The sequence below is a fragment of the Gouania willdenowi genome, chromosome 5 (assembly GCF_900634775.1).
Source record: "Gouania willdenowi chromosome 5, fGouWil2.1, whole genome shotgun sequence".
Taxonomy (NCBI): domain Eukaryota; kingdom Metazoa; phylum Chordata; class Actinopteri; order Blenniiformes; family Gobiesocidae; genus Gouania; species Gouania willdenowi.
In genome coordinates this window covers 22,984,575-23,009,949 of record NC_041048.1, presented here as the reverse complement: position 1 = coordinate 23,009,949, position 25,375 = coordinate 22,984,575, and the positions used below count along the sequence as shown (strand labels likewise).

General features: G+C 38.7%; 1 protein-coding gene across 3 annotated transcripts in view; it reads left to right on the top strand.

Annotated features, from left to right (window-relative positions):
- Positions 1-2,254: 2,254 nt before the first annotated feature.
- Positions 2,255-25,375, top strand: part of srgap2 (SLIT-ROBO Rho GTPase activating protein 2) — an 84,547-nt gene continuing 61,426 nt past the window's right edge. For 2 of the 3 annotated variants that reach the window (XM_028445902.1, XM_028445901.1), the window contains exon 1: positions 2,256-2,780. In XM_028445902.1, the coding sequence (XP_028301703.1) occupies positions 2,714-2,780 (67 nt within the window). In that variant the 5' untranslated portion in view covers positions 2,256-2,713. Of the gene's footprint in view, positions 2,781-25,375 lie in introns of all 3 variants that reach the window. The other variant, XM_028445905.1, reaches the window with a different exon arrangement.

Sequence of the window (25,375 nt, the reverse complement as noted above, 5' to 3'; positions counted from 1 at the left end):
CACTACTTCTCAGAACAGCAATAAAAGCACATTTAGATGGATTTCTGAGAGCATCCTAACGAAAAACTTCATCTAAACATCCACACTGCAGAACTCACTCACAAGTGCTGTCTCTTATAGTAGTATGGTCTATTAGGGGAAGAATTGTGCAAATTTATCTACAAGAACAAAATTTGGCATACTTGCAGTTTTTTTTACCTGCTGAATTCAAATCTGGTTGGAGGCGGAGCCAGTTCTCACCAATTCTCAATGGCATCACCATATTAGACAATTCAAAATGGTGGCCATCCAAAAACAGGTTTTTCTGTTACTAGCCAACCAAAAGTCACATAATTAAGTGATTCTAAATATGAAGCCTATTTGACAGTAACCTTGAATGGCATGGCCATATTGGAAAATTCTCCGGGTCCTAGTGCCTGTTAGTTTACCGTGATCAGTGTGTGTTTAATAAATCTGTGTGTGTCCGTGTGAAAGTCTGCATGTTTATGCTTACGTCCATCTATTCTTTTCATTATATTATTGTATTCTGAAGCTCTTATACATAAGGCAGTGGCTATCCGTACGGTTGCCATGTCAATATACCAACTTTCTATCCATACACAGCGCCCCTATTTGGCCAGTTTAGCTCACGTGATTGGTCAGTCATTGGCCAGTTTAGGTTGCCTGACAAAGGATAAACCTCAGGATGTAACGATTCACTCAACTCCCGATACGATTCGATTCACGATACTGGGTTCACAATATGATTCTCTCACGATTTATTTTACAAGATGAGAGTGCAGACAAATGACGAATTTTTTTTTTCTGCGAAAATAAAAATAAAAATACTGTAATATTTTCTTTTATCTTTCATTGTCAAAATAATCCCTTGATAAACTATGCAAAACAATGCAATTTAATTACAAATAAATCTTGAATGAAATAAATAAAGAATTAGTACAAATGAAGAAAAAACCTATTCATTTAAAATCTGGCTCTACAGTAAACTATGCAAAACTGCATAATAGTTCCTTTTCTTTTTAGAAGTGCAACTGAATATGTATTTTGTGCCTAAACAATTGGACTTAATAATAAAAATAATATAAATAAACAAACTATGGTTTTCATTCTCTCTCTCACTCTCTCTCTTGTTTCTCCCTTTCCTCTGTTACCTTGGATTTCACATGTTCTTTTTTTCTAGCCTTTTTCATTTTGTCTTGGGGAAGCCAAATGCTTCCACACTTCTGATTTAAAACACGGTGGTGCGTCCTGAATTTCAAATTCTAAACAGATTGCACCCTTTGCTGTAAAAAAAAAAAAAAAATATATATATATATATATATATATATATATATATATATATATATATATATATTTTTTTTTATTATTATTTTTTAAAATACTGCGATTCAATTTCAGAGTATCGTTGTGAACCGTGACACATTTGAATCGATTTTTAACTGCCTCATATTTACATCCCTACCTTACCCTAAACCTAACCCTAACCCTAAAAATTGTTGCGATATTGGGTTATAACCTAACCTTAACCCTAAACCTAACCTTAAAATGTTACATACTTGTACTTTGGTAACCGTACCAATAGCACCGGGGGTTGTCCGTACGGTAACATACAAATAGACATCTTTTATAAATAAATAGTCTCGGCTCTAGTCCGGACAGCCATCTTGGATTATTTCTTCATTGCGGTAAATCATGCGCAAAACGACCCAAATTAACTTTAATTAATTAAAACGGATTTAAGCAAGTTAATTGTTCACAAGAAAGCGGAATTATCTAATTTGGTATTAAAATCGGAATAAACCAGCCACTTAATTCTGATTTAAGTTTAATTCGGAATTAAATTAGCATTAACAATTAAGTGTTTACATGGTCCGTTTTAAGAGGAATTAACTTTTATTCTGCTTTATAGAGGAATTTAAGCTCCCATGTTAACGTGACCAGTGATAAACTGTGTGTGTGGAATTTTGCATCAGTAAATTTAACCCTGAATTGTTTTTAGGGTCTGTCTTCATTTGAATAGAAATTATCGAGATTTATACGCGTATTATTGCCATTTTGGGAAAAAAAATATCGAGATATGAGTTTCGGTCCATATCGCCCAGCGCTGGTAAGTAGCTGTGGTGTGTGTGATTATGTATCCATCCACACCCGGCTGTCCTGCGCACTGTGTGTGCTGACCACCACCACCACCAGCAGCAGCAGCAGCAGAGCAGCAGAGCAGCCAACCCCTCTCCGTTTCCTCTGGCTCACTTCAGGAGGTGAACTAGGAGGAGGAGGGCTGTAGTTTGGACAGGAGGAGGTAACCACTCAGCCCGAGACACACACAGGGCGAAAAATGATCAGATCAATCTCATGCGCTGCAAAGCCGTCAGTGTTTGTTTGTTTTTTTTTTTGTTTTTTTGGAAAGTAAGGAATGAATCACATTCCACCTCAAGCTGTTTGCTTCATAACCGGTTCTGAAGAGGCGGCGAGGCGCGGCAGCAGCGCCAAACTCACAATGCCTGAGTGAGTGAGTGAGTGAGGAGTGAGTGATCCGAACAATACGGAGCACAGCGAAGGAGAGCTGCTACTCTTCATCTCATTCAAACCTCAACCACGGAGCGTCTTCATCCTCCTTCTCTCCTCAACGGATTTCCTCGTTGTTGTTGTACCACTAGCGTGTTGACTATCCCTGCCATCAGGATAAGAAGTGGTTTGATCTTCAAACTCAGCCATGACGTCTCCGGCTAAATTCCGAAAGGACAAGGAGATCGTGGCCGAATATGAAACTCAAGTCAAAGGTAAAAACGGGTTGAAAATGTGCTCTTTTTCACTGTGTGGCGTGCTTTCCCACATTCTGATTCTTTTTTTAAATTATTATTATTATTTTTATTTCCTTCTTCTTCTTCTCTGAATGCTCTGAATAAGCACCACTGAAGAAGAAGAAGAAGAAGAGGAACGCGCTTTTAACGTGTTCATCTATGAAACCTACAGCATTTACTAAGAGGATCAGTCATAATATTATATAAATAATGACAGCCGTGAATAGAACATTACGGTCAGCATGGGTTTGAGGCGTGTGAATGATATCTAGTGTTCTGCGCACACATGGTCAACAAAGGCAGTGGGGTGGACGGGGAGGGGGGCGGGGGGGCTCCAAAAAATGAGCGGGGGGTGTCCAGATGTGGCAGAAAAAAAACGCATGTGTGAAGGTTGCTGTGTAGCTTTGCCACAGGGCTGATGTTTCCATATTGAACAAGACAGAAGGCAGGCAGGGCGTTTTCTTTCCCCTCTCTCTCTCTCTCTCTCTCTCTGCATGGTTTCACTGCTACTGCAGAACCAGATAAGCAGATAAGATAAGATAGGCCACATGTGTCAAACTCAAGGCCCGGGTGCCCAAATGTGGCCCTTCAGAGCATGCGATTCGGCCCGCTAGAGCAAGTGGAAAAGACATGAATCGTGTAAATCAGTGGTTCTCAAACTTGTTTGGCTCAAGTACCCCTGTTCTATTATTTCTGAATCCAAATAATCCCCTTTGTCTGGCTGCAACATTATATATATATATAACACCCAACTAGAATAATGATGGAACAAATGAGTGATAACACACAATTTAAAGAATCCATGTAAATATTTGGAAATAAACTTAACCTTGTATTTTTAGTTCATGTTCTAATAAAGATCACTTTCATCATCATTATTATGATTATCATTTTAAACCAAAAATACACATTTCAAAATCCCCATGTATTTCATACTTTATTTGTTCATTTTCCACTCTCTCTCTCTTAAGTACCCCCTATAGTGCCATCACATCCCCCCATTTGTGAAACACTGGTGTAAATGACCAAACAGTTCAGTAGTACGTTTTCTGTTGTTGAAAGAATTACTATTATTATTATTATTATTATTTTCAAAAATCCTGCAAATGTTCTCAAATTATTCCACAAATTCTCAAAAAATAAATAAATCAAAGGACATTTAAGTATCTGTCAATTATTGCTTAGATATTGTTGATGCCTTCTATACTTCATGTCTAATTTATAACTGAAAGTGCAAACTTTGGGACATTAATGTTGAAAATGTTTTTTTTTCCCACCTGAAACCTGTGGTCCACTTGTGATCAAACTGGTCCATATTTGGCCCTTGAACTAAAATCAGTTTGACACCACTGAGCGAGGCCAATACTTTTCTCATCCTTTAAAAAAAAAAAATAAAAAATCCCCACAGAAACAAGAAAACAGTCCTTTTCTCTTTTGTTGGTGGAACTTCTTCACGTCTCCTGTGAAGCTGCTGTCTCGTGTGACGTAAAGCTAAAAGTCTACGAAGACTGAGGGGACTTTAATGAGAGTTTTTCCTCACTTGTTATTTTTAGTAACGGTTTCTGGTTGCAATAATTATTGTAGTGGAAGAAACCAAAAAAAGCAAACGCTAAAATAGATCAGAACAGAAACGTATAAAACAGGCCATAATAGAGGTTCAAAGTCAACAAGTGTTATGAACTCAGGGGATGGAAACCATTCTGCAAATGGGATATTCTTGTTAAAACGCTCAGTTTTTCTTACCTTTAACGATATTGTCCTTAAGTGTAGTGAATTTGTCATCTTTCAACCTGACATTCATGACATTTTCTTCTTTTCTCGTTGTCAAGGTGGGTTAATTGGGGCTGGTTATTAACTTGTTGTAATGCAGTTTGATATGTTTACCTGTCTGTCTGTCTGTATGAAAGGTCCTTTGCTGTTACTACAGTGACACAGTGCTGTGGTCTCCATCTCCTGCTTGGCAACACGTGTAAAGCTTTTCTGTCCATGCTGCACAGTAAAGATTGTGGCTGGTTTTTGGCATACTATGGACTTAATGTTTGTCCATCGACCCTCTCTGTATTGATTTCTCCTGCCACTTACTTCATTGCTCTATGCTCGACAGCTGTGTTGGCTTTTCTCTTCTTGTCCTGCGTCTGTTTACGTAGCACCATCTTTCTCTACCACATATCATCTACGTATGTATCAATATCAGATAATGGTGGGACGATATATCGTGCGACAAGATATTGTCACAAGATGTATCGTTAAAGCTGCCGTCCGGAGTTTCTGAGAGGACGACTCAATGTCCCGCCCTCAACAGCTCCATTGCCGCCCCCTGCCTCTGCACTCTACCAGAAGCCACGCCTCCACTTTTCTGCACGTGCATTGCGGAACATAACAAGGTAGCATTGGGTCGCATTGATATAGGTCTATGGGTCAGGTAAGAGCCAAAATCATATTTACCAGTTTGCTGTTGTGACGCACGGCTTTGTTTCCGTGCACAGTTCCGCATTCACTTTGATTGACAGTCTCAAAAACAGGAAGTCGAAGCCTATTGGCTGTGTGCATTCGGCGATTGTTTCCATTTGTATAGGGGTCTATAGGACGAAGGCGGGACTTATATATATTAATGTATATGAATGACCACTGGCAGTAAACCATAGTAAAAGACTAGTTAGGTATTTTTTTTTGCATTTTAAAAGAATTATACATAAACATAGATTTCTCACAAACTCCAGATATCAGCTATATACTACTCGTACTTAAGGGTACTTAAGGGTTCGAGTAGTATATTGCGGAGGCTCTGATTTTCAAAAGAATCTGCACTAGCGTGGTTTCAATTACAGATTTTTGCATAATAAATGCGATCTTTCTTAATGTCGACAAAATATAATTGCGCTTTGAATGTGTTTCCATTGAAGTGTTGTTTTGGGCAGGCACCTCGTCACTCCCGTTAAATCTCATCCCGCAAGACTTCGCTGCAGGAAGACGGACACTCCAAACCACCTTGTAAAATTCCGTATTCCTTTGTTGTTTGCTGTCTAATGTGGCAGTAAACATTTTTAAGTATAAAGCTAAGAAATGTCCCCGGCCTCCTTCTGTCTACACGTACCGCACCATGTTGTCTCGGAGAGAAGTGGTCATTTGACCAGGCACTACACGCTATGTGTCACGTTCTGTGGTGTGTATTTTTGAGAATAGGGTTTCCATAGCACTTTTGTGACACATTTCAACTCGAAACGTCGGAAATAGCTCCTTAAAAACCTTTTAGCGATATTTGAGTGTGTTTTTGAAATTTAGGTCTTTCCATTACCAGTTTTTATTGCGCTAATTAGATTTTGTGCATTTCCAGGGGTAATGGAAACACAGCTACTATCTACTACACACCAGATTGCTGTAGTTTGTTTTTATTGTTTTCTATATTTGTGTTAAGTTGAAAAAGAGTACCCAGAGAAAGTATGAGTTAAGCATGGTTATTTGTCCAATTGCTTTTTTCCTTTCCAAATATATTGTTTCGTCACCCTTCCATAGAAATGGAGATGTTATTGCATTCACATTTTGATGTGAACGCCTAAAGTATGCATTTGCCCTGTATTTGCAATTTAAAACGTTCTTGTGTTTGAGATAACATCAGGACAGTCGCTGATAAAACACTATAGTACGGTATCATCATGAACTCCTTTGGGATTAGCAGCCTTTGTAATATCATAGTTGTACACCACATAATACTACATTTCTGTTGAATGACTTGCATATTATATGACATTATCTAGAGATGGTTTGTTTCACCTGTTGTTGCCAGAGTAATCCTGCTTTAAATGAGAGCGCTGATTCTTGAGTACGGCCCCTAATTATTGTATTTCATTTTTATGGCCTAATGTTAAGGAAACAATGTAATGGAAATGTGTCACTCTTTGAAGTTAATGTTATTTCTAAGCTCCAGCTTACTGTGTTACAGTAAATATACCACACGAGTATTGATTTTTCATTTTGCCAGACTTTAAAGCTCACATTAAGCGAGGCGGCAATTTCCCACACCAATATTAGCCCAATTTCAAACTTAAACAAATGAAGATATAAAAATCAATAACTTTGATTCAGACGTAATTATAAGTGCAAAGGGAGTCAAAGTTTGTCAAAGAAAAAAGTTTGCAATCAAAGTGAAAACTTTCCTTCAACCTGACAGTGACGCGTCAACTGGTATACCATATTTACTTGGATAATCACAAGATATAGGTGATTATATAACTTAATGTCTGCTGCATAAACTGTCATTTCCTTGTAATCATTGTATTCCTTCATCTCTTTCTCAGTCTGCGGGCCCTCATTAAGTCTGGGCCGTGTACAAATAAAATGATGTCGTCACTACTTGCTCAGGAAGAGGATGACCAATGAGCCTTAAAGTGTGCAAGTTTTTCGTTCTGAAATGACTGAGATGTAGTGAAAAGGAATTGGTGCTTTCATCTGAGGAAAGGACTTAAGAGGGTAACATTTCATGTCCTCCTCCTCCTCAGTACCTTTTTGCCAAAAGCCCAAAGCGCTGCTATCTAGGGGTGGGAACCTCTGGGTACCTCACGAGACGATACAAAGCTCACGATGTGATGATACTGCGATGACCGATATATTGGTCAGAAATCAATCTACGATAATCTGACATAACGGGAAAAAAAAAAAAAGTGAAAATATACAATTTTTATTTTCTATCTCTGAAAGACAATAAATTGGAAAAGTGTCTCATGAACAGTGACACTATTTTAGTGCAACATTTCTGTAAATAAGTGTCAACATACCAATGTAAACGAATAAGTATCTCCAATAGTGCTTTCTGTAAACAAACAATAGGGTCTTTCTCACCAGTGACACCATTATAGTGCAATATTCCAGTAAACAAGATATTGGTTCCTTCAACAAACAGTGACAACATTTCTGTGAAGACGTACCTGCACATTTAGTGAAAAAGCAGAAAAGGTTTTGGAGATAAAAGAAGAAAAAAAAAAAGAAAGAAAAATCCATACTTAGCGCGAGCATATCGATAATTGATCGTGCAAAAAAATATTGTGATATATCGGCGTATTGAGATATCGTCACACTCCTACTGCTAACCAAACCTTTAATACTGCCCTGAGAGAATGAGGGAGAGTAACATAGGAAACAGAAGAGAAGAAAAAGAATGCATATCACTAATCTTTTTTTTTTTTACGAGTAAATCCTGAGATCTGTTTTCATTTATATTTCAGAAAACATGCCGTCATAGTTTACCTCAATGCTTAAAGTCAAGCCAGGGTTAATTTACTTCATCTGTATTGGTTTAAAGGTAACCCAGTGAGCAGATTAACTGGATACATGTAAATAACATTTGACTTTTAATGTCATCACTAACGGCAGTTTACAAATCATTCCTCAGTTTAGCCCAAATCAGTATAATGTAGAATGATTGTAAATTTTGCATAACGTTTTACCACTTAAGGATCTTTCATACAAAAATCTAAGATTGTTCATAAGTTGATTTTGTTGCATCTAAATGGGGACATTGATAATATTTGAATTCAAGACAATTAAATCTCATGATGTAGTGAAAAACTAAAATGGGTTTATTGTAAATAATAAAGGCAAACACAGATAAAGAGATGTTGAAAGACATTGAGGGCGGACATTGTGCTATGCGGTATTACCAAAACGTTTTATCATTGTGTTTTTCATAATACAAAGTAAAACAGTTTCATGGTGTGTTAAAAGATTTTTGTCCTAGCATGACTGGTGTTAGCCACATTTTCAAATGTTTCAGAGGATAATAACTGCCGTAAATTGGCTAAGCCTTTTTTAATGTCGTAAGGAGTAAATATTGCAGAAACACGTTATCATCCACACCAACATTCATTCAACAATCATAGACTTTAGGCTAGGACTGACTGAGCTGCCTGTGAATGCTGTGAGACGGGGGTTGGGCGAAAGAGAAATCATTTATGTTTTCACCTGCAAAAGTCTCCAATAATACCGGAAACGGTCGCTACGTCTGACACTCGTTGCTTTGTGGTGTGATAAAGAAGATTTATCGCTAAATTCATAACACTGCCCTTTTCTCCCTCACTTCCGGGAGATTGTACATTGACTTACAGGAGGCGCTAATGTTATACCATACAGGTGACCCCTACAACATGCAGGATACCTGGCCCGTCTGCATCCAAATATCTCATACAGATTGTGGCGCTCAGCATTGTTGTATTCAATATTTGCAAGCTAAATATTACAACACTTGGTGGTACCGAATCATTAGCGCATACCAATATTACCCATTACCCCGTACGTGTCACAGGGGCGCCAGGGGGACCCATTTTCCGTTAGTTCTCGTTAGATCGGAATGCAGTTTGGTAGGAATACTCTACGAATGAATATGATGAGACGCTCGAAGCCCTTTTTTTGAAAAGGGGCCCAGGACCCACCCCCCATTTCCATTAATTTCCAAATTTGTGGGAACATAGTCGTGTGATATATTGTTTCAATTCAACGTAGTTTACAATTGGGCCTCGCACAATTCAATTAGGGTTCCAGGGGCACAACCACCTTTTTCAGGCAATTTCCATTAAAGTAATTTTCTCATTTATTTGCCAGTCAAATATTGCAACAGTTGGTGGTACCAAATCATTGACAAACACCAATGTATGAATATACTCCGTATGTGCCACCAATTTTTCAAATGACTACTCCTCCATTAATGCTCATTGACTCAAGCTGTAATTTGACATGGATATTCAATGAGCGGATGTCAAGAGCCTCTCGGAGACCTTTTTGAAGGGGGGGGGGGTATGTTGGTAAAACAATATGAGAAGATCACAAAAGGCTAACATGGAAGAGATGATGGGAGTAAGATTGTTTTATTCTGTAATTGCAGAGTATGGAAGGCTGGTCAATAAAAGACACTTTAGAGGCTCTATGTTTATGATCTTTTTAACAACCTGTTAACAGCATTAGCGCTGTGGTGCAATTATCTGCTACAAGTCAATCACACAATTCTCAGCAGATGTGTTTACCCGCTGGATCCTGTACGACAGTGTTAATGCCTGTCAGAGTGTGGTGGTGCTGAAGGATGTTGGGAAGGGGGGCTTCTGGATGTTAGCGACCTATTGTGAGCTGAATAAAAATGCTGACGGAGTCTGAAATAATCACTCAGGAAGGATGTATTTTTTTTATGTATGCAGGTTCAGGACCTGCAGGAGTGTGATTATATGTGTGTGTTTGTGTATAAATGGCTTCCTGTTAGCTTCAAAGCTTTGTGTTTGGGCCTTTCCACCAGGCATGGTGACAGTGTCCATAGAGCAGGGGTGTCAAACTCATTTTAGTTCAGGGGCCAAATATATGTTATCTCAAGTGGGCTGCAAATTTTAGGTAGGAAAAAAAAACAATTTTAACATCAATTGTGCCCTAGTTTTTATTATCAGTCCCTGCCGGATCTTCACTTCAAAAATGATTGCTTTTGTTACCAATTTTTGTGCAATTTAGAGAAATTTGGTTGAAATGTTTGTAAGAAATTGCAAGATTTGTGGGAAAAAATTTCGTTATTTCCACAATTTGCAATTAAAAATGACTGCATTCATGTGATATAAACGAAGGAAAACTGCAAACCCCTAATCTACCACTGGATTGAGTAATTTACACAATAATTCATGTTATCTCTGTCATTTTTACTGTCTACTGCGGGGCGAATTGGATGCTCTAAGGGGTCGGATTTGGCAACGGGCCTTGAGTTTGACACGTGTCATCGAGGATGATACTTTTTCAATATGCAGGTGAAAGTGCACTTGTATTAGAAAAATGGGGAAAAAAGGCAATGTGTTATTTAGAATTATTTATTATATTTTATTTGTTAATTTACGTTGATTTAAAAAAAAGTACCAGTATTAGCTTAGATGGTGGCTTAGTGCCCGGCCTGTGTACATGTGTAAAGTGTTGCCGTGTCCTTGTGCTGTGTCCACTCATTGATTTTCTGTTCCCTTTTACCTCTCTGTTGCCTCATTCTTCAGTTTTCTGTGTGACAATTTACTGCATCGCTCTGACTGCAGCTCCGGAGAAAAACACACAGCGCTAAATTTACTCATTTGGTAAGTGCTGAGCTGGCCAGCTTCATTCAATCACACACAGCTCATAAGGTGCTAGATGTGCTCTACCAGTCTGAATTGAGATGTCACGGAGTGAGTTGCTGCAAGATTACATAGCTGGGACTCTTTGGTGTAGACAAATGTGCGTTAAAAAAAGGAAAATTAAAAGAACTTTACATCAATTTTAGGAGGATTGTGTGTAGCAGGGACATTAAGGAGCACACACACATACTCACACAACTAACACTTGCATCGTGTAAAGCAAAATGGGCAAGGTCAAAGTTCACGTGCTTCACTCAGTGCCGGTCAGAGGTGCCAGATCGGATGTTCCAGATGTTGTGTTTGGGCAACAGATGTTCTGTCTGCCCTGGTTGGCTAATCCTTGACTCTTTGGCTGCCACTTCTATACAAGGCCTTCAATGCCGAGGCCGGCAAGGATTGGTTGACCATTCGCCTCCCACTCTGCAGGTGCTCTCCGATTTTTAAAGGCAGTCCTTCGGTTGCTTTGTTGACAGTTTACAACTGACGTGTGAAGGTTTGGTGTGCAAAAATGCCCAAAATATATCAGTTCCAATTGATCAAGAAGCAAATACTTTGCAAACCTTTATTATTAAGATTTTCCAAATAACTTCTTTTCCACCCGAATCCATAATTATTTAGACTAACTTAACCTTCAACACTATAACTCTGCTCCAATGGATTTCAAAAGAAACAATCAAAATGTACTTAAACGCATCATTAAATCAGATGAATAGTTAAGGAAATCAGCTAAATAACTTTCTTCTTCTAATAATTTCTAAATAATTAAACATCTGGAATCATTGTGGTGAATGCTTTGCCATTTCTGTCCTGCTGCTGACCTCCATGGAGCTTTATTCCTTTAGTTAGATGTTTAGTCAGTCACAAATACCGGAAAGGATTTAGTTCAGGTGATTGACTTGGACATTGCAGAATGTTTCACTTCTTTGCGTCAAGAGATTCTTTGGTTGTCTTAACTCGTCCAATGTGAAGCTCTATCCAATGAGCTCAAGGATAAATCTGAAGATGAGGTAGGCCTGGGCCAATAACAGATTTTGCTGGACGATATATTGTCCCACAAATTATTGCCGACAAACAATATTATTGTCGACTTTTTTTTTAGACCAAATGAACCACTAATGTAATTATAACATATCATGATAATGCAAGTAGACCCTTTCAAATGCAATTAACTTGTATTTCTCATTAGTATTTTTTACCATTGTAATTGGAATGTCAAGAACTTTTAAATATTTGAAACAAATAAAACAAAAAAAAAATTAAAATGGGCTCAGTCTCTGTTAGCAAAAAAAATTTGCACTTTAATAAATATCACAAACAAAAACAATAAAATAAACTGTCTCAAATGCAAAACCACACACAACCAAAGCAATAAATAAAATTGTTTATCAAGTTTCTCTCAAAAAACAAAATTGCACTTGCAATAAATATGAAGGTATATAGTAACACTTCCAATCCAGTTAGAACTTTTGTAAACAAAAATGCCCCGCCTCCCCCTGTTTCATTCTTTTCCATTTTCATTTAGTCTTAAACCATACAGAATGGTCAAATAGTTTCTAGTTTACTCTGTTCATTCCACTATGGAACAAACATGCTCAGGTGCTGAGGGTGAACCCTCTTGTCATCCAGCCTGTTTGGAGGCGAAAGACGAGGAAAAGAAAATAGACTTAGCTTGGTTGCTAACCCTGCTCGGCATCCCCGCTTCTGCTTCCTATCACACCGCTTATGTCTCCTCTGCTGGCGGACACCGGTGGTACGAGGCGCCACTGCTTCACAGGCCACTGGCTGTAGCCGGCGTAGCAATCTGAAGCTACGTAGTAGGTCCAGAGTTGCCGCATCTACCGGACTATAACGGTTTGATATACCGAAATCTGATTCCCTGGCGGTGGTGTACTCTTTTAGAGTAATTACGCCGCAGGTTCACTGAGAAATTATTAGAACTGACTGAGTTATCAGCTGTTTAATATCCGTTGCTAACACTAGCCTCTGCAGCCGACAGGCACGCCGCCAAATACGGACGCATGTGGCAATATACGGAGGCCGGCAAACTTACAGAGTTCATATTATTTACCGTCCGGTTAATTGATTTATTGATTATTGGCCCAGGCCTAAGATGAGGTGTTGATAATGTCTGACTGAAACGCGTGCTTTTTTTGGCAGCCGTTTATTGCCCCTCTATCACACTGTGCGTCACTGATTAGCTAGCTAGCTAGCTGTGGATTGTGAAAAACCAACCCAAGCGAAGCAGCCAATGGCTTTTAGCCACTTTTCTTCCTGAGCACAGGCAAAGTCCATCACAATAACAAACTTGTTCATTTACTCTTATATTAGGTTTAGATACGCTAATTAATCAAACATCTTTTTTGGAGTATGAAAGAAAAGCTGATTATCCAACAAAGATGTGATTTCAATCAATACCATGCCTTCCAGCTGGGAGAAAGCAGCGCTTGTCAGTGTAAGCACAGGGAATTATGTCCTGATTATAGAAAAGGTTACTCTACAACTATTATCTGTCTAATAATGATTTATTATTCTGTCAAGAGAAGAAACAATAGATGTATAGCCAAGATATGATCCAGGCTGATGTATGTATTTATTTGAAGTGACTTGTAGTAGGGATTTCCCGATACAACTTTTTCATTTCCGATATGATACCGATATTGCAGCCTTGCGTATCAGCCGATACAGATATTAACCCGACATCAGCATGAGTCATACATACTTTTTTTTTTTGTAAATGAATAATTACTTATTTTATAGTGTGGAATGTTAGAAAAGGCTTGATCAAGTGATGTTACTCGAGCAGAGAACAATAGTCAACAACAGTAGGTATGAGAAAAACTGACCCATTTATTATTAACCAATTGGTTACATCATTTTGTAACCTTTAACATAATATCTACAGTATTCTACAATTGCATAAAATAAGTAAAATATGAAGTGAAAAAAAAAATAAAAATTGGAAAATTTGGAAATTTGAATCCATCAACCGATATTCGTTTTCAGGCTAATATCGGACCAATATCGATATCGGATTGGGACAACGCTTATTTGTAGTATGCTGTATGGGTCAGTTTAATGACATTTTGTTGGAAAATCGTTAATGACATTCAAAATAGCTGTTTCATTATGATCATAACCAGTGATTGAAAGTACGGTAATCATTGCCCTACAGTGTTTGTGTTTGTGTTTATTGTGGTTAAACATACAGTCATGGACAAAAGTATTAGCACCCCTGGAATTTATTCCAGAAAATACACAAATTCTCTCAGAAATAGTTGCAGTTACAAATGGTTTTGGTATACATGTGTTTATGTCCTTTATGTGCAATGAAAAAACACAAAAAGGCAGAAGAAAAAGCCAAACTTTACATCATTTTACATAAAGTAAAAAAAAAAATGGACCTGACAAAATTGTTGGCACCCTTTTAAAACTGGGTGCAAATGTTTTTATTACAAGCACGTGATGGCAATATAGAAATCACACCTGAAGCCTAATTATGTAAAGTTTTGCTTTTTTCTTCTGCTTTTTTGTGTTTTTTCAATGCACATGAAGGAAATAAATATGTTTATACCATAACATTTGTATACTTTCAGCTTTTTCTGGGAGAAATTGTTTATTTTCTGGAAAAACTCTAGGGGTGGCAATACTTTCGTCCTTGACTTTATTATTTTATCATTCACTTTGAGTGCACTCCTTAAAGTCACCATTTTTCACTCCATTTCCAACTTTTTCATTCTTGCTGCCCACCTTCAATGAACAATCAGATCTCTGTGAAAACTGCTGCTTCTTAAATTTTTCTTTCTCCCTCCTCCAGCTTCCGTTTTCTTGCTCTCATGTTATTTTAGTAACTCATATTCATCACACCTCACATGGCAGCTTCAATAATTATCACTTCATGATTGCAGCATATATGACACACGTAGCGGGCATGCATGTGCGTTTCTATAGAACAATTGACTCTAAACTAGCCGACGGACGGGAAGTCTGTGAAAGTTTGTGACAATGCCTTTTAGAACACAGAGATCTATATAAAGTAGGTTAGGGTAGGACAAAGCCACTCATATTCTCTATTAAACAATCAATAGAAGAACAGACACCCAGCTGTAGAAAAACATAGTAGACTGGGAGAAAGGACAAAGAGAACACGCCACAGTAGAAAGGTTGGACAGTGCTCCCAAAAGACAGCAGAGGAAACAGGTTGTGTTTGTATAGCCTTCATACAGGCCAGAGAGCAGGAGGAGAGAAAGCTTAAGGGCCTGACCGAGGAGGAAAAACGAGTGGGGAGGGCAGAGAAAGAAGAAAGACGAAGAGAAAAAAAAAAGGGAGGAGGGATCTGGGAACATGCACGAGGACGTCTGAATAGATGGAGACTTTGAAGAGGTTTAAGGGAGTGAATAAACCTCACTTCTGCTCGGCTCAGACTGTATGTAGATGATGCACTTGTATTATTAGTCTTTCACTCAACATATCTGTGTCTGTTCATTCCTCCTTCTCCTTCCATCAGCAGCTTCTCCCAGTACGTATGCAGAGTTGGTTGCTAGGGTTACAGCATTGCCCCAATTTTTCTGGGTCTTGTGAGATGCAGAGAGAAAATGAGAGAGAATAATGTAGAGTTGGGTGAGGCTAATCAGGTTAAACACACGCACACACGCACACACTTTGCTTACCTTTACCTCTACTATTTCTTCTTTTCATTCATTTATGTGTGTGTGAATTCAGAAATGTTACTGCAGTGAGTTGAAATTGACTTGACCTACTCTTGATTCCTGAAAGCTTTATTAAACGCCCATGGTCCCCATTCAAACCTGAGTTTTACACCAGTACCAGTTCCGTTTTGTGACAGGTTTATGCGTGTTGGGAAAGAGCAGCATAACTGCCACTCTCTGGGTGCTTACCTCTCTTAATGCTGTTTTAATGAAGCCATTCATCACTGTTTTTTGCTGAATCTGCATCTCTTACTCACACATTCACTTGCAGCCTCTTGTGTTTGCCTTCTTCTCGTATCAATGAGTGTGAGAACACCGTGTTCTCCCGCTCGGTTGCAGTGTGAATGCACCACTTCTATTTTGGTTGCTCTCAGCTTTAGTGGACAATTTCCCTTTTTTTTTTTGTGGCTCCTTATGTTCTCAGCAGGATTAGGAAAGCTTGTTTAGAGTGCTGTCCTTGCTTTTCTTTAAATCTGCTCTGAATCTGGGAATACTGCACAACTGCATTACTGCATTTCAAACGGATAACACGCACGTGCACGCTCCCACACAGAGAAGAGAAATGAGCACATGCTCTTGACGAAGCAGGTGCCCTGAAGAGGAACGTCCTGTGTTCGATGATCCTGCAAAAAGGGTCTATTAGTCGTTCCTTTCATTCTTTTAGACCTAATTATTAGGGATGCCCCAATACAACTTTTTCATTTCACATATGATACTGATATTGCAGTATTGTGTATCGGCCATTACCGATATTAATCCGATATCAGCATGAATTATACATGCTTTTTTTTTCTCTCTCTCTCTCTCTCTCTTTTCTTTAATAAAAAATAGTTAATTATTTTGTAGTGTGAAATGTTCGAAAAGTCTTGATCAAGTGATGTTACTCAAACAGAGAACAATAGTCAGCAACAGTAGGTATGAGAAAAACTGATAAACTGAGAAAACTGGTTGCATACATTTTAACCTTCAACATAATATCTACAGTATTCTACAATTGAATAAAATAAATTAAAAAATGAATAATAAAAAAAATAAAAATCGAAAATTATGGAAATTTGAATCCGATATCTGATATTCGTTTTCAGGCGAATATCGGACCGATATCGATATAGTAGGACACCCCTACTAATTATTTTATCTTTGCCTCACCTACACGTAACTCCATCTTTGCTACCTCTACACATGTACTACACTCCTGTTATCTGATGTGATTGTTCTCTGATATTGTTTCACGTAAATAAAATACCGGCATATGTTATTTATCCATGTGGTGTCCCAGCGGAATACAGATAATCTCTTATTTTGAAGTTGCAAACTTCAAAATAAAACCAGTCAGTCAGAAATGTCTATGTAAAAATTGTTGTCTCAGCTTTAGTACAAGTGACTCACTAAGTAAAGTTACTTAAAAAGAACATACTTGGAACCGGACCTCTTGGAACGCTTTGTCTTGCTTAAGGATGCTATTTGCACTGACTAGAAAACATGTTTGCGATTCCGTGTGTGAAGACTCGGCCCCCAAAGCAAAGCTTGAAGACATGCTGGACAGCGTGATAGGGGTCAAATTCTTACTAGCATTCCCGATAACTGGATTGAAGTAAAGTTAAGTAATAGATCGATTGATAGAGTATGTAAGAGATCATAGTGTTTATGTACAAACAAATGTAAACACTGAACAAACCAATAGACATGGAATAGCAGTTTTAAATGGAAGTTGTCAGTTACTGTATAAGTTAAACCCACACACGGCAGACGCCGGTATGCCTTCCCTTGCCGTGAGGGGTGTGGTTGTATCAGCCTGTTTGAATGCTTACCCCCCTAGTCTCAGCTTGACGTGTCAGTGCTGGTGTAAATGAACCCGCCCAGAAAATGTGGTTTACCTGCAGGAAATGTCTCGCCTGTTCATCTCATTTTCATGTATTGCATTGTGGGATGTGAAGTCTTGAAGACGGATGCATAGAAATGTTTTTACTTCATTAATACAGTGATTTGTTGTATTGTAAAACAACAACTGCCAAATGTATCTGTCGATTGAGGAATTCTATCATCCAGCTGTTGACCAATCCACGTCAAAGCTGTGTGTGTTACAAGTCATCTTTGGTATATATATATATATATATATATATATATATATATATATATATAATGTCTTTTTCATGTCTTGTATGTTGCAATATCATTTTTTTTTTTAAATCAATATTTGGCGCCAGTGTATTGACAACGTACGTCAACACGAAATATGGCAATATATCGTACTATCGATATTTGCCACACCACTATCATTTATCTTGTGAATACTAATTGTGTCTATGTTTTTAAAATGGAATCTTGAGTCAGAAATACAGGATGATGACTTCCCCACTCAGACTGAAATTTGTGGCAAATCAAATGGTAGATGTATGTTTTCATGTTTACACTGAAAAATCAGAATCCGGCTGAAATACAATGCCTCACGGTCGAGTGGCGCGATATCACAGGGAATACCAGGAACAAACTAGAGCTAAAATGGTGTCTGTCAAGTGAATCACTGGCCTCCTTTTCTGGCAAAAACACAAGAAGTCATGGGAAGAAAGAAGTAACAACACAAGTCCTTTCACACATATAGCCCGGTGGACTCGGTGCGGTTCAGGCGGTGAATCTGCAACATTGTTGCATTTTAATTTTGTCCATTCCGCTTTCACACATTCTGTTTGTTAAGAGCACCAAACTATCTGATCAACGTCACGCAGGCAAAATGGCCGGTCGCCATGTGAACAGAATAATTTAGCCTCCATAGACTTCTGTCAGAAAAATGCATTTTCCAAAGGAAATCCTCAACAGTTTGCGACTGCTTTGTGCCGCTGCCCTGTCACTGACAGTTGCACCTATATTTGGTCTCTCTTCCTATGTTTTCCAAAGGAAATCCTAAAACAATCCCCTCAGAAACGTCATTAATAATTATAATTCAAAATAACCCATAATCACACGATCCCACAACCAGTGCTAATGCGCTACATAAACACAGCGATGACTCCGCTCTGTCTCCACCTGTCAGAGCCGTCATGTCACCGGTAACTTACCGGTGAGGACGTATCATGTGTGAAGATGTGAGAATGTATGAACATAGTGCAGTCAGGTGTGCAGCCATCGCTGACTATGTGAACAGTATGAGGAAGAGAGACAAGTGAAATAAATTAGTGATGTGGGAGTAATACGGAAGAGGGGGAGGAAATGTTTGTGTGCTGACAAAGCGGCTCAGAAAATGGATTTATGGATAGATAGATAGATAGATAGATAGATGGATAGATCTGAATGGATGTATGGATGAATATTTGTGTGCTGCCTTCTAGAGCGCTGGGTTGTGAGCGTGTGCGCGTGCCTGTTGCCGCAACGACAGTGTGTGTGATTGCTGTGTGCCGTCGCTGAGCTGCCACTGATGGAGTTGCTCCGTTACCATTGCGCTTCCATGATAAGTCCTGTGTTCGGTCCTGGTTGCTTTCTCACATAATTAAAGACCGCGCCATGCTTCGCTTGAGCCGAACCAAGACCTACACTTTTCAGAGGACCAGAGTTCGCTTGTTTGCTCCGCACCAGAGATTGCGTGACCTTTCACATATCGCAAAAAGACCGGATTATCCAAGGTAGCAAAACATGGTGCGGAGCAAAGAGGTGTGTGTGTACATTCGTTTACGGGACTCAACATCCCACAATGCAATTGCAATGCACTGAACCTAAAATGCCAATAAAGAGAGTGGTTAACCAAAACAAACTTTGGAGCTGCAATTTCACCCTTTTTTTTGCTTATTGGGATAAAATATGTTCTATTCTTTGATCTACAAGGCATAAGTTATAAAATGGACTATTGGAGAAGGAATAATGCTGAGGGTCAATCCATGACCTGCAACAGTTTATTCAGGGTTATTTATACCTGCTGTGGTTTGCTGTATTCTGTTCTGGGTCTTGAAGCGTTACAGTCTGTCAATCGATCCACCCTCTCCCCCCCCCTCCGTGCTGGTTCTTCACTGTGGGATATCCCTCTCAGATTACCACCTTCTCCAATCCCCTGATTCTTTCTTTCTCTGTGTGTTAGCCTCCTCCCCCTTCACATTCCGACTCAGTCCACGTGCTTCAAACAGAGTGGAAATGGGAACATCCCACCCCTTATATATGCTCACACTTACTCATTCCTGTTGTGCACTGGCCCATGCAGGACAGAGGTTGCAGCGAAGCTGGTGGGTAATGATAACGCACACTTTGCCCCACTAAAGGAACTGTGCAGCAAGTGCTTTTTTTTCTTTTCTGCTGAGCCTATTGCAAAAACATTTTTAAGGTGAAAAAAAGGAGGCCTGGATGTCAGAATGTTGGACACTATTGTTAAAGAGTAGTTGATGATTTTTAAGAGAACTTTCTTCTGCATAACTTTCGTTAGGGCCTATAGCTGTCTGACACAGCCATGTGCCTTTGTGCCCCATCCCTCTTTTTCTCAGAAAGTCATGTCCATCACATCCCCTCCTCTGTAATTTCTTGCTGTCAGAGGGCAGTGTTGCATGGTAAAGGTTACTGTCCCAGACAATCATGCACATACACACTGGAATTCTGTGAGTGTGGAGGTTGCAGTAGGAGGCAGTGAGCTAAGTGACTTGGTGTGAGAAGGACTCTTGTCATGTGTTGATGGTATTCCCTCTGAGGAATGTCAGAGTTTTCCAGTTTGCTACGGTGGATTCCAGCAGCTTAGCATGACATCTTATTATTGTAGTTCCATTTGCCTTGTGTAGTGATGTTAAAGTCCTATGGAGACATTAGTGGCATTTGTGTGATTCACTGTGATTGATATCACACATTTTTATTGTCAGGGCTTATAAGCTTTAAAATAAAATACTGCTGTTTGCATTTTAGATACAATAGACAATTCAGGTAAAAAAAAACAACAACAATGACTTTAGAAAAGTGCTGTATTGTTAGCATGAGTTCTACTTTTTACATCTCCTTAAAACTGAAGTATGATTTACGACAATGTTGGAGTGAAAACAAGATTTTCAACACAGATACAATTTTACACAACCTTGAATATTACTAGAAAACATTTATTGATTAAAAAAAATATATGTACAGTATATATATATATATATATATATATATACATATGTGTATATGTGTTTAAACACAAGCCTAGTAAAAAAAAAACAAACTAAGCAATTTAAAGGCTTTTTAACTTCTTTTTCCTACATTTTTTTGGTTTAAGAAAAAAACTATTTTGAATATGGAAAGTATTAAATATTGAAACAAAGAAATTATATTCTAGGGATCAACATCTGCAATGCAGATGATATCATTGCTTTAAAATATTGTGTAGACTGAAACACTGATTGAGCTATAACCCTACACTAAAACTAAAATATTTAAAGACGTAATTTATTGTATTTTTAATATTCATTGTATCCCCTTACTCTCTTTTCTCACTTTCACATTAAGTAATGTGTTTGCTATTTTCTGTGGATATCCTTTGTTGAGTCCTGACTTTGGGTGTTTCTAATTGCTACATGATGGATGAATATTTACACCTTACGACAGCCTAAATCTCATCTGTTAAAACAAAAATGCATGCTGCTGATGCATGTAGAATATGTGCAGAATTATGTCATTTAAGATAGTGCTCCATTGCTATAGCCTTATCTTGAAGCTAAGTAATTCAAAGTAACAAACATTTTGGAAATTATCAACACCATATTGTTTTCATCCTCATGATGATTTTAATTCTCTGAACCAAGATGCGAAATAGTTTTATCTTGGAGTAGGGCTGGGCGATATGGCCTTTTATAAATACCGCGATATTTTTAGGCCATGTCACGATACACGATATATATCTCGATATTTTGCATTACCCTTGAATTAACACTTTGATGCACAAAATCACACCAGTATGATGATTCTATATGTCTACATTAAAACATTCTTGATCATACTGCATTAATATATGCCAATTTTAAACTTTCATGCAAAAAAGGGGATATCACAACTAAGTCAAAGTTGACATAACTGTATTTATTAAACAGTGAGTGGCTCAAACATAAAATTGTCAACAGAAAGTGCACGTTCTGTGCAAAATTGTCACAGAGACATTTCAAAACAAGACATTAGTGCAGGATGCAACTCACATGGCATTTCAAAACACAAAATTAAAGTGCACTTTTTGTACATAATGCCACTACAATATTTTAAAACAAATAGTGCCCTTTTGTGCATGTTGTCATTAAGATGACATTTCAAAAAAAAAAAAAAATAAATAAATAAATAAATAAATAAAAGTCCGCGAGTTTAACGGTATGGTCATTTTCAACACCGCACAGACTACAAGCTGCGATATATCGAGTATATTCGATATATCGAGTATATTCGATATATCGCCCAGCCCTATCTTGGAGTAAACAGATATTTATTTTTGAGATGAGCTTATTTAGCATTGTGTTCCATCCATTCACACTAACTTGTCCAAACCAGTTTAGTCATAGTTAGAAGTCACAGGCATTATCAAATTTAATATTCTAGTTTTAGTCGGCTGAACACAATTTATAGATGATGAAAACTGACAAAAACAATCACTGATTATCAGTTGATTTTATCATCTATGCCAGGAGTGTCAAACTGGGGCCAAATAAGGAGCAGTTTGATCTCAAGTGGGCCACAGATTTTATTCTGGAAAACGAGTAATTTCAATTCAATCAGTTTGCACTTCTGCATATACATAAAATACAAAATATGAAAATGAGGGATATTTAGGGACATTACTTACACGTTACACTTAGCTTCACATAAAGCAAGTCACGTAACTCTGCGGCAAACCCGTCCCATACACATTGATCACTGATGCAGGTTACGTGGGTGGGGGTCCCGACGGAAGAGGATGGGTGAAGGAGATAAAGCCGGGGGGAAAAGCCAAAGCTCAGCTCTAGTCAGCAGTGTAAATCCTCTAAGGACTGGACTAGAGCACATGTAAAGGATATAACCCAACAAAACCAACAATATTCAAGCAATAAGTGAAGGATATCAGTGCCAACAGGGTCTTCACTTTAACTTTCCTAGATTTTGTGACCAATTACTATTTAATTAAGGGAAATATTATGTCATAATTAAAAAAAAAAAAAAAAAAAAAACGAAGGATTTTTGCAAGAATTTTGAGTTTTTTCCAACTCTTTAACCTTAGAAATGACTGCAATTGTGTGATATAGGCACCAGGAAAACTCTGAGCCACAGCAAACATTGACTTTGATTTGCACAATGATTCTGTCCTATTTACTTTCTCCTGTGGGCTGAATTGGATGCTCCAAAGGGCTAGATTTGAGTTTGACACATGTGATCTATGCCAACATATCTGTCTTTTGTTTTTATAAGTGTTCAGCATCGTGATAAATCATGCTCATTAAAGCAGAACTAAGTAACTTTTTCACCTTAATAAATCCTTCTCGTAGTCCCTGTGAGGGTAATACAAGTGTTTATGGGGTGATTGGGGGGTCTTTCATCTCTCCCTGCTGTCTCTGGCCAGAAAACAGCACTTGTAACTTTCCTGCCTCCGACCCGGTGCCAAGACGTACTGCTTCACGGCAGCCCAATACAAACTAATGCTAAATTATGACCACACGGTTGTCTACAAATGTACTTTTCTCAAACTTATATCGGCAAAAAAAAAGGAAGAGAAGACTTTTGTCCGAGGAACGGAGCAACTCCATGCAGTGACAGCTCAGCAGGAACACACAGCAACCGCACACACTGTTACGGCAACAGGCACGCACGCACACTAACAACCCAGCGCGCCATCAGGCAGCACACACACAAATATCTATCTATCTATCTATCTATCTTCAGAGCCGCTTTGTCAGCACACAAACAAACACATCACGCAGATTTCCACACTCCCTTCCGTATTACTCCCACATCATTCATTTATTTTACTTGTCACTCTTCCTCATACTGTTCACATGGTCACATGTGTGAAAGCACCCTTGGTGTCACTGTTGTATTGGGATTTTTCATTGATCAGTTGCTATCGTGTTGTAGCTGTGGGGTGGGGCAGGCAGCGGGGGGTGAAGAGTTTTTACGACAGTGACATAACCAAAAGGGACCTATAGGGGGAGCGCTAAGCGGAAGTTACTTCGTTCCACTTGAACTGTAGAACGAGAAACATACTTTGTAACAATAAAGAATAACAGGTGGGCTGAGATGTTTTTGCAAAGCAGCCATTGTAAGCATCTCACAACATGAACACGGTGACGCTTACTGCCTATTGTTTTGAGCGGCTTTGTTAGCAAAACAGGCAGGAAGGCTTACAGTATGTGTGAGTCAGGACGCCGCTTGTGTCCCTCTCTATTGTGTCCTGCTTCGCTGGCAATGACAATGTCAGCCTCTGTTTGCAGAATGAAATAGTGTGCTGACATAGCTTCATATGCACCAAGCACCACTGGCCTCAGCAGAGCCTCCACAATCATCCACTTTGAATTCATGAATTATTTGGCTGTCTCTGGTACAACTGATTAAATTTGGTAGATTTTTTCCTAACAAGCCGAAGGGAATCGTATGAAAAAAAGAGAGAACGGTGCGGATTTCATTAGTCAGTGAAGGAGAGAGAATGTATGATGTTCCTGTATGCTTCAGAGTCCAAACAGCAGGACTCTGCTACATCAAACAGGCTTCCTTTGCAGATAAGATAAAGAGCCTGGGAGGGGGAGAGCAGAGAAGAGATGAAAAAAACACTAGGGACGATCTTTGCTATAGTTCTTGTGAGTTTCAAAATGTACAAACACGTAAAACCCTAATTAAGATCTCACTCATCTCATGTATCCTGTACTAAATCCTAATGATCCTTCTGCTGAGTTGAGAACAGGTGTGGACCACATGTCTCCCTTTGCTTTGTGCTGATCTTTGACCTCATCCCTGCTCGTGGTAGCCTCAGACTTTCTCAGGACATTTGCTCATAGCTATTAAGCTTCTTGTGAGAGTATGAATGTTTAAAATGCAGAGATTTAACTGTGTGAAAGCCCTGTCTCTTCTATCCCTTTAACTCGTAGACAGCATCAATAATTTACACACACATTGCAGAATACAACGCCACACTCTTCCCATTGTTTATCTACGTCTGCTTCCTCTGCGTGATGTCCTCATTTTGGATTTTTTCTCACCCACGTTCACTACCCAACACCCACACCCATACTCGCTAAAGTTTTTGCTCACCGTCTCACTCCTTTCTTCTCATTTTCTATCATGTTTTTTCCACTAGAGCTGATAATCTGTCAAAGCTCTCACTTCCTCAAGCATTCAGGACTATCTGTTTTTGTTTCCCCACCCATGTATTTTTCCTATACTGGTGTTCCTGGTGTGTCCACTCCCCTCTGCCTTTTTTAAACCTTCCCAGAGGAGGTCTTAAAGTCCTGTAGAGGAGGCTTGTGGAGATGAGCTTGGAGGAAAGGGTGTGGCCACCCACACTACAGCACACTATAGTTTTTGGCTGATTCCAACATGCCCTGTTTTTGACACACACACACATGTATCATGCTGTTTGGAGATCAACCTTATATTCCAGTCCTGCTCTTTGAAGTCTTTTTTTTCATGAATACTGTGATTATACCAGGACCAATCTGTGGCGCATGCTGACTATCGTTATATTTACCATACACTGTCTAAAACTATTTCACTACAGTTACACTCAGATAACTGTGAGGATCATGTGACGGTAACGGTGGAGCTATAATGACAGTCATGTGGGTTATATCATGTTGTGCTTGCT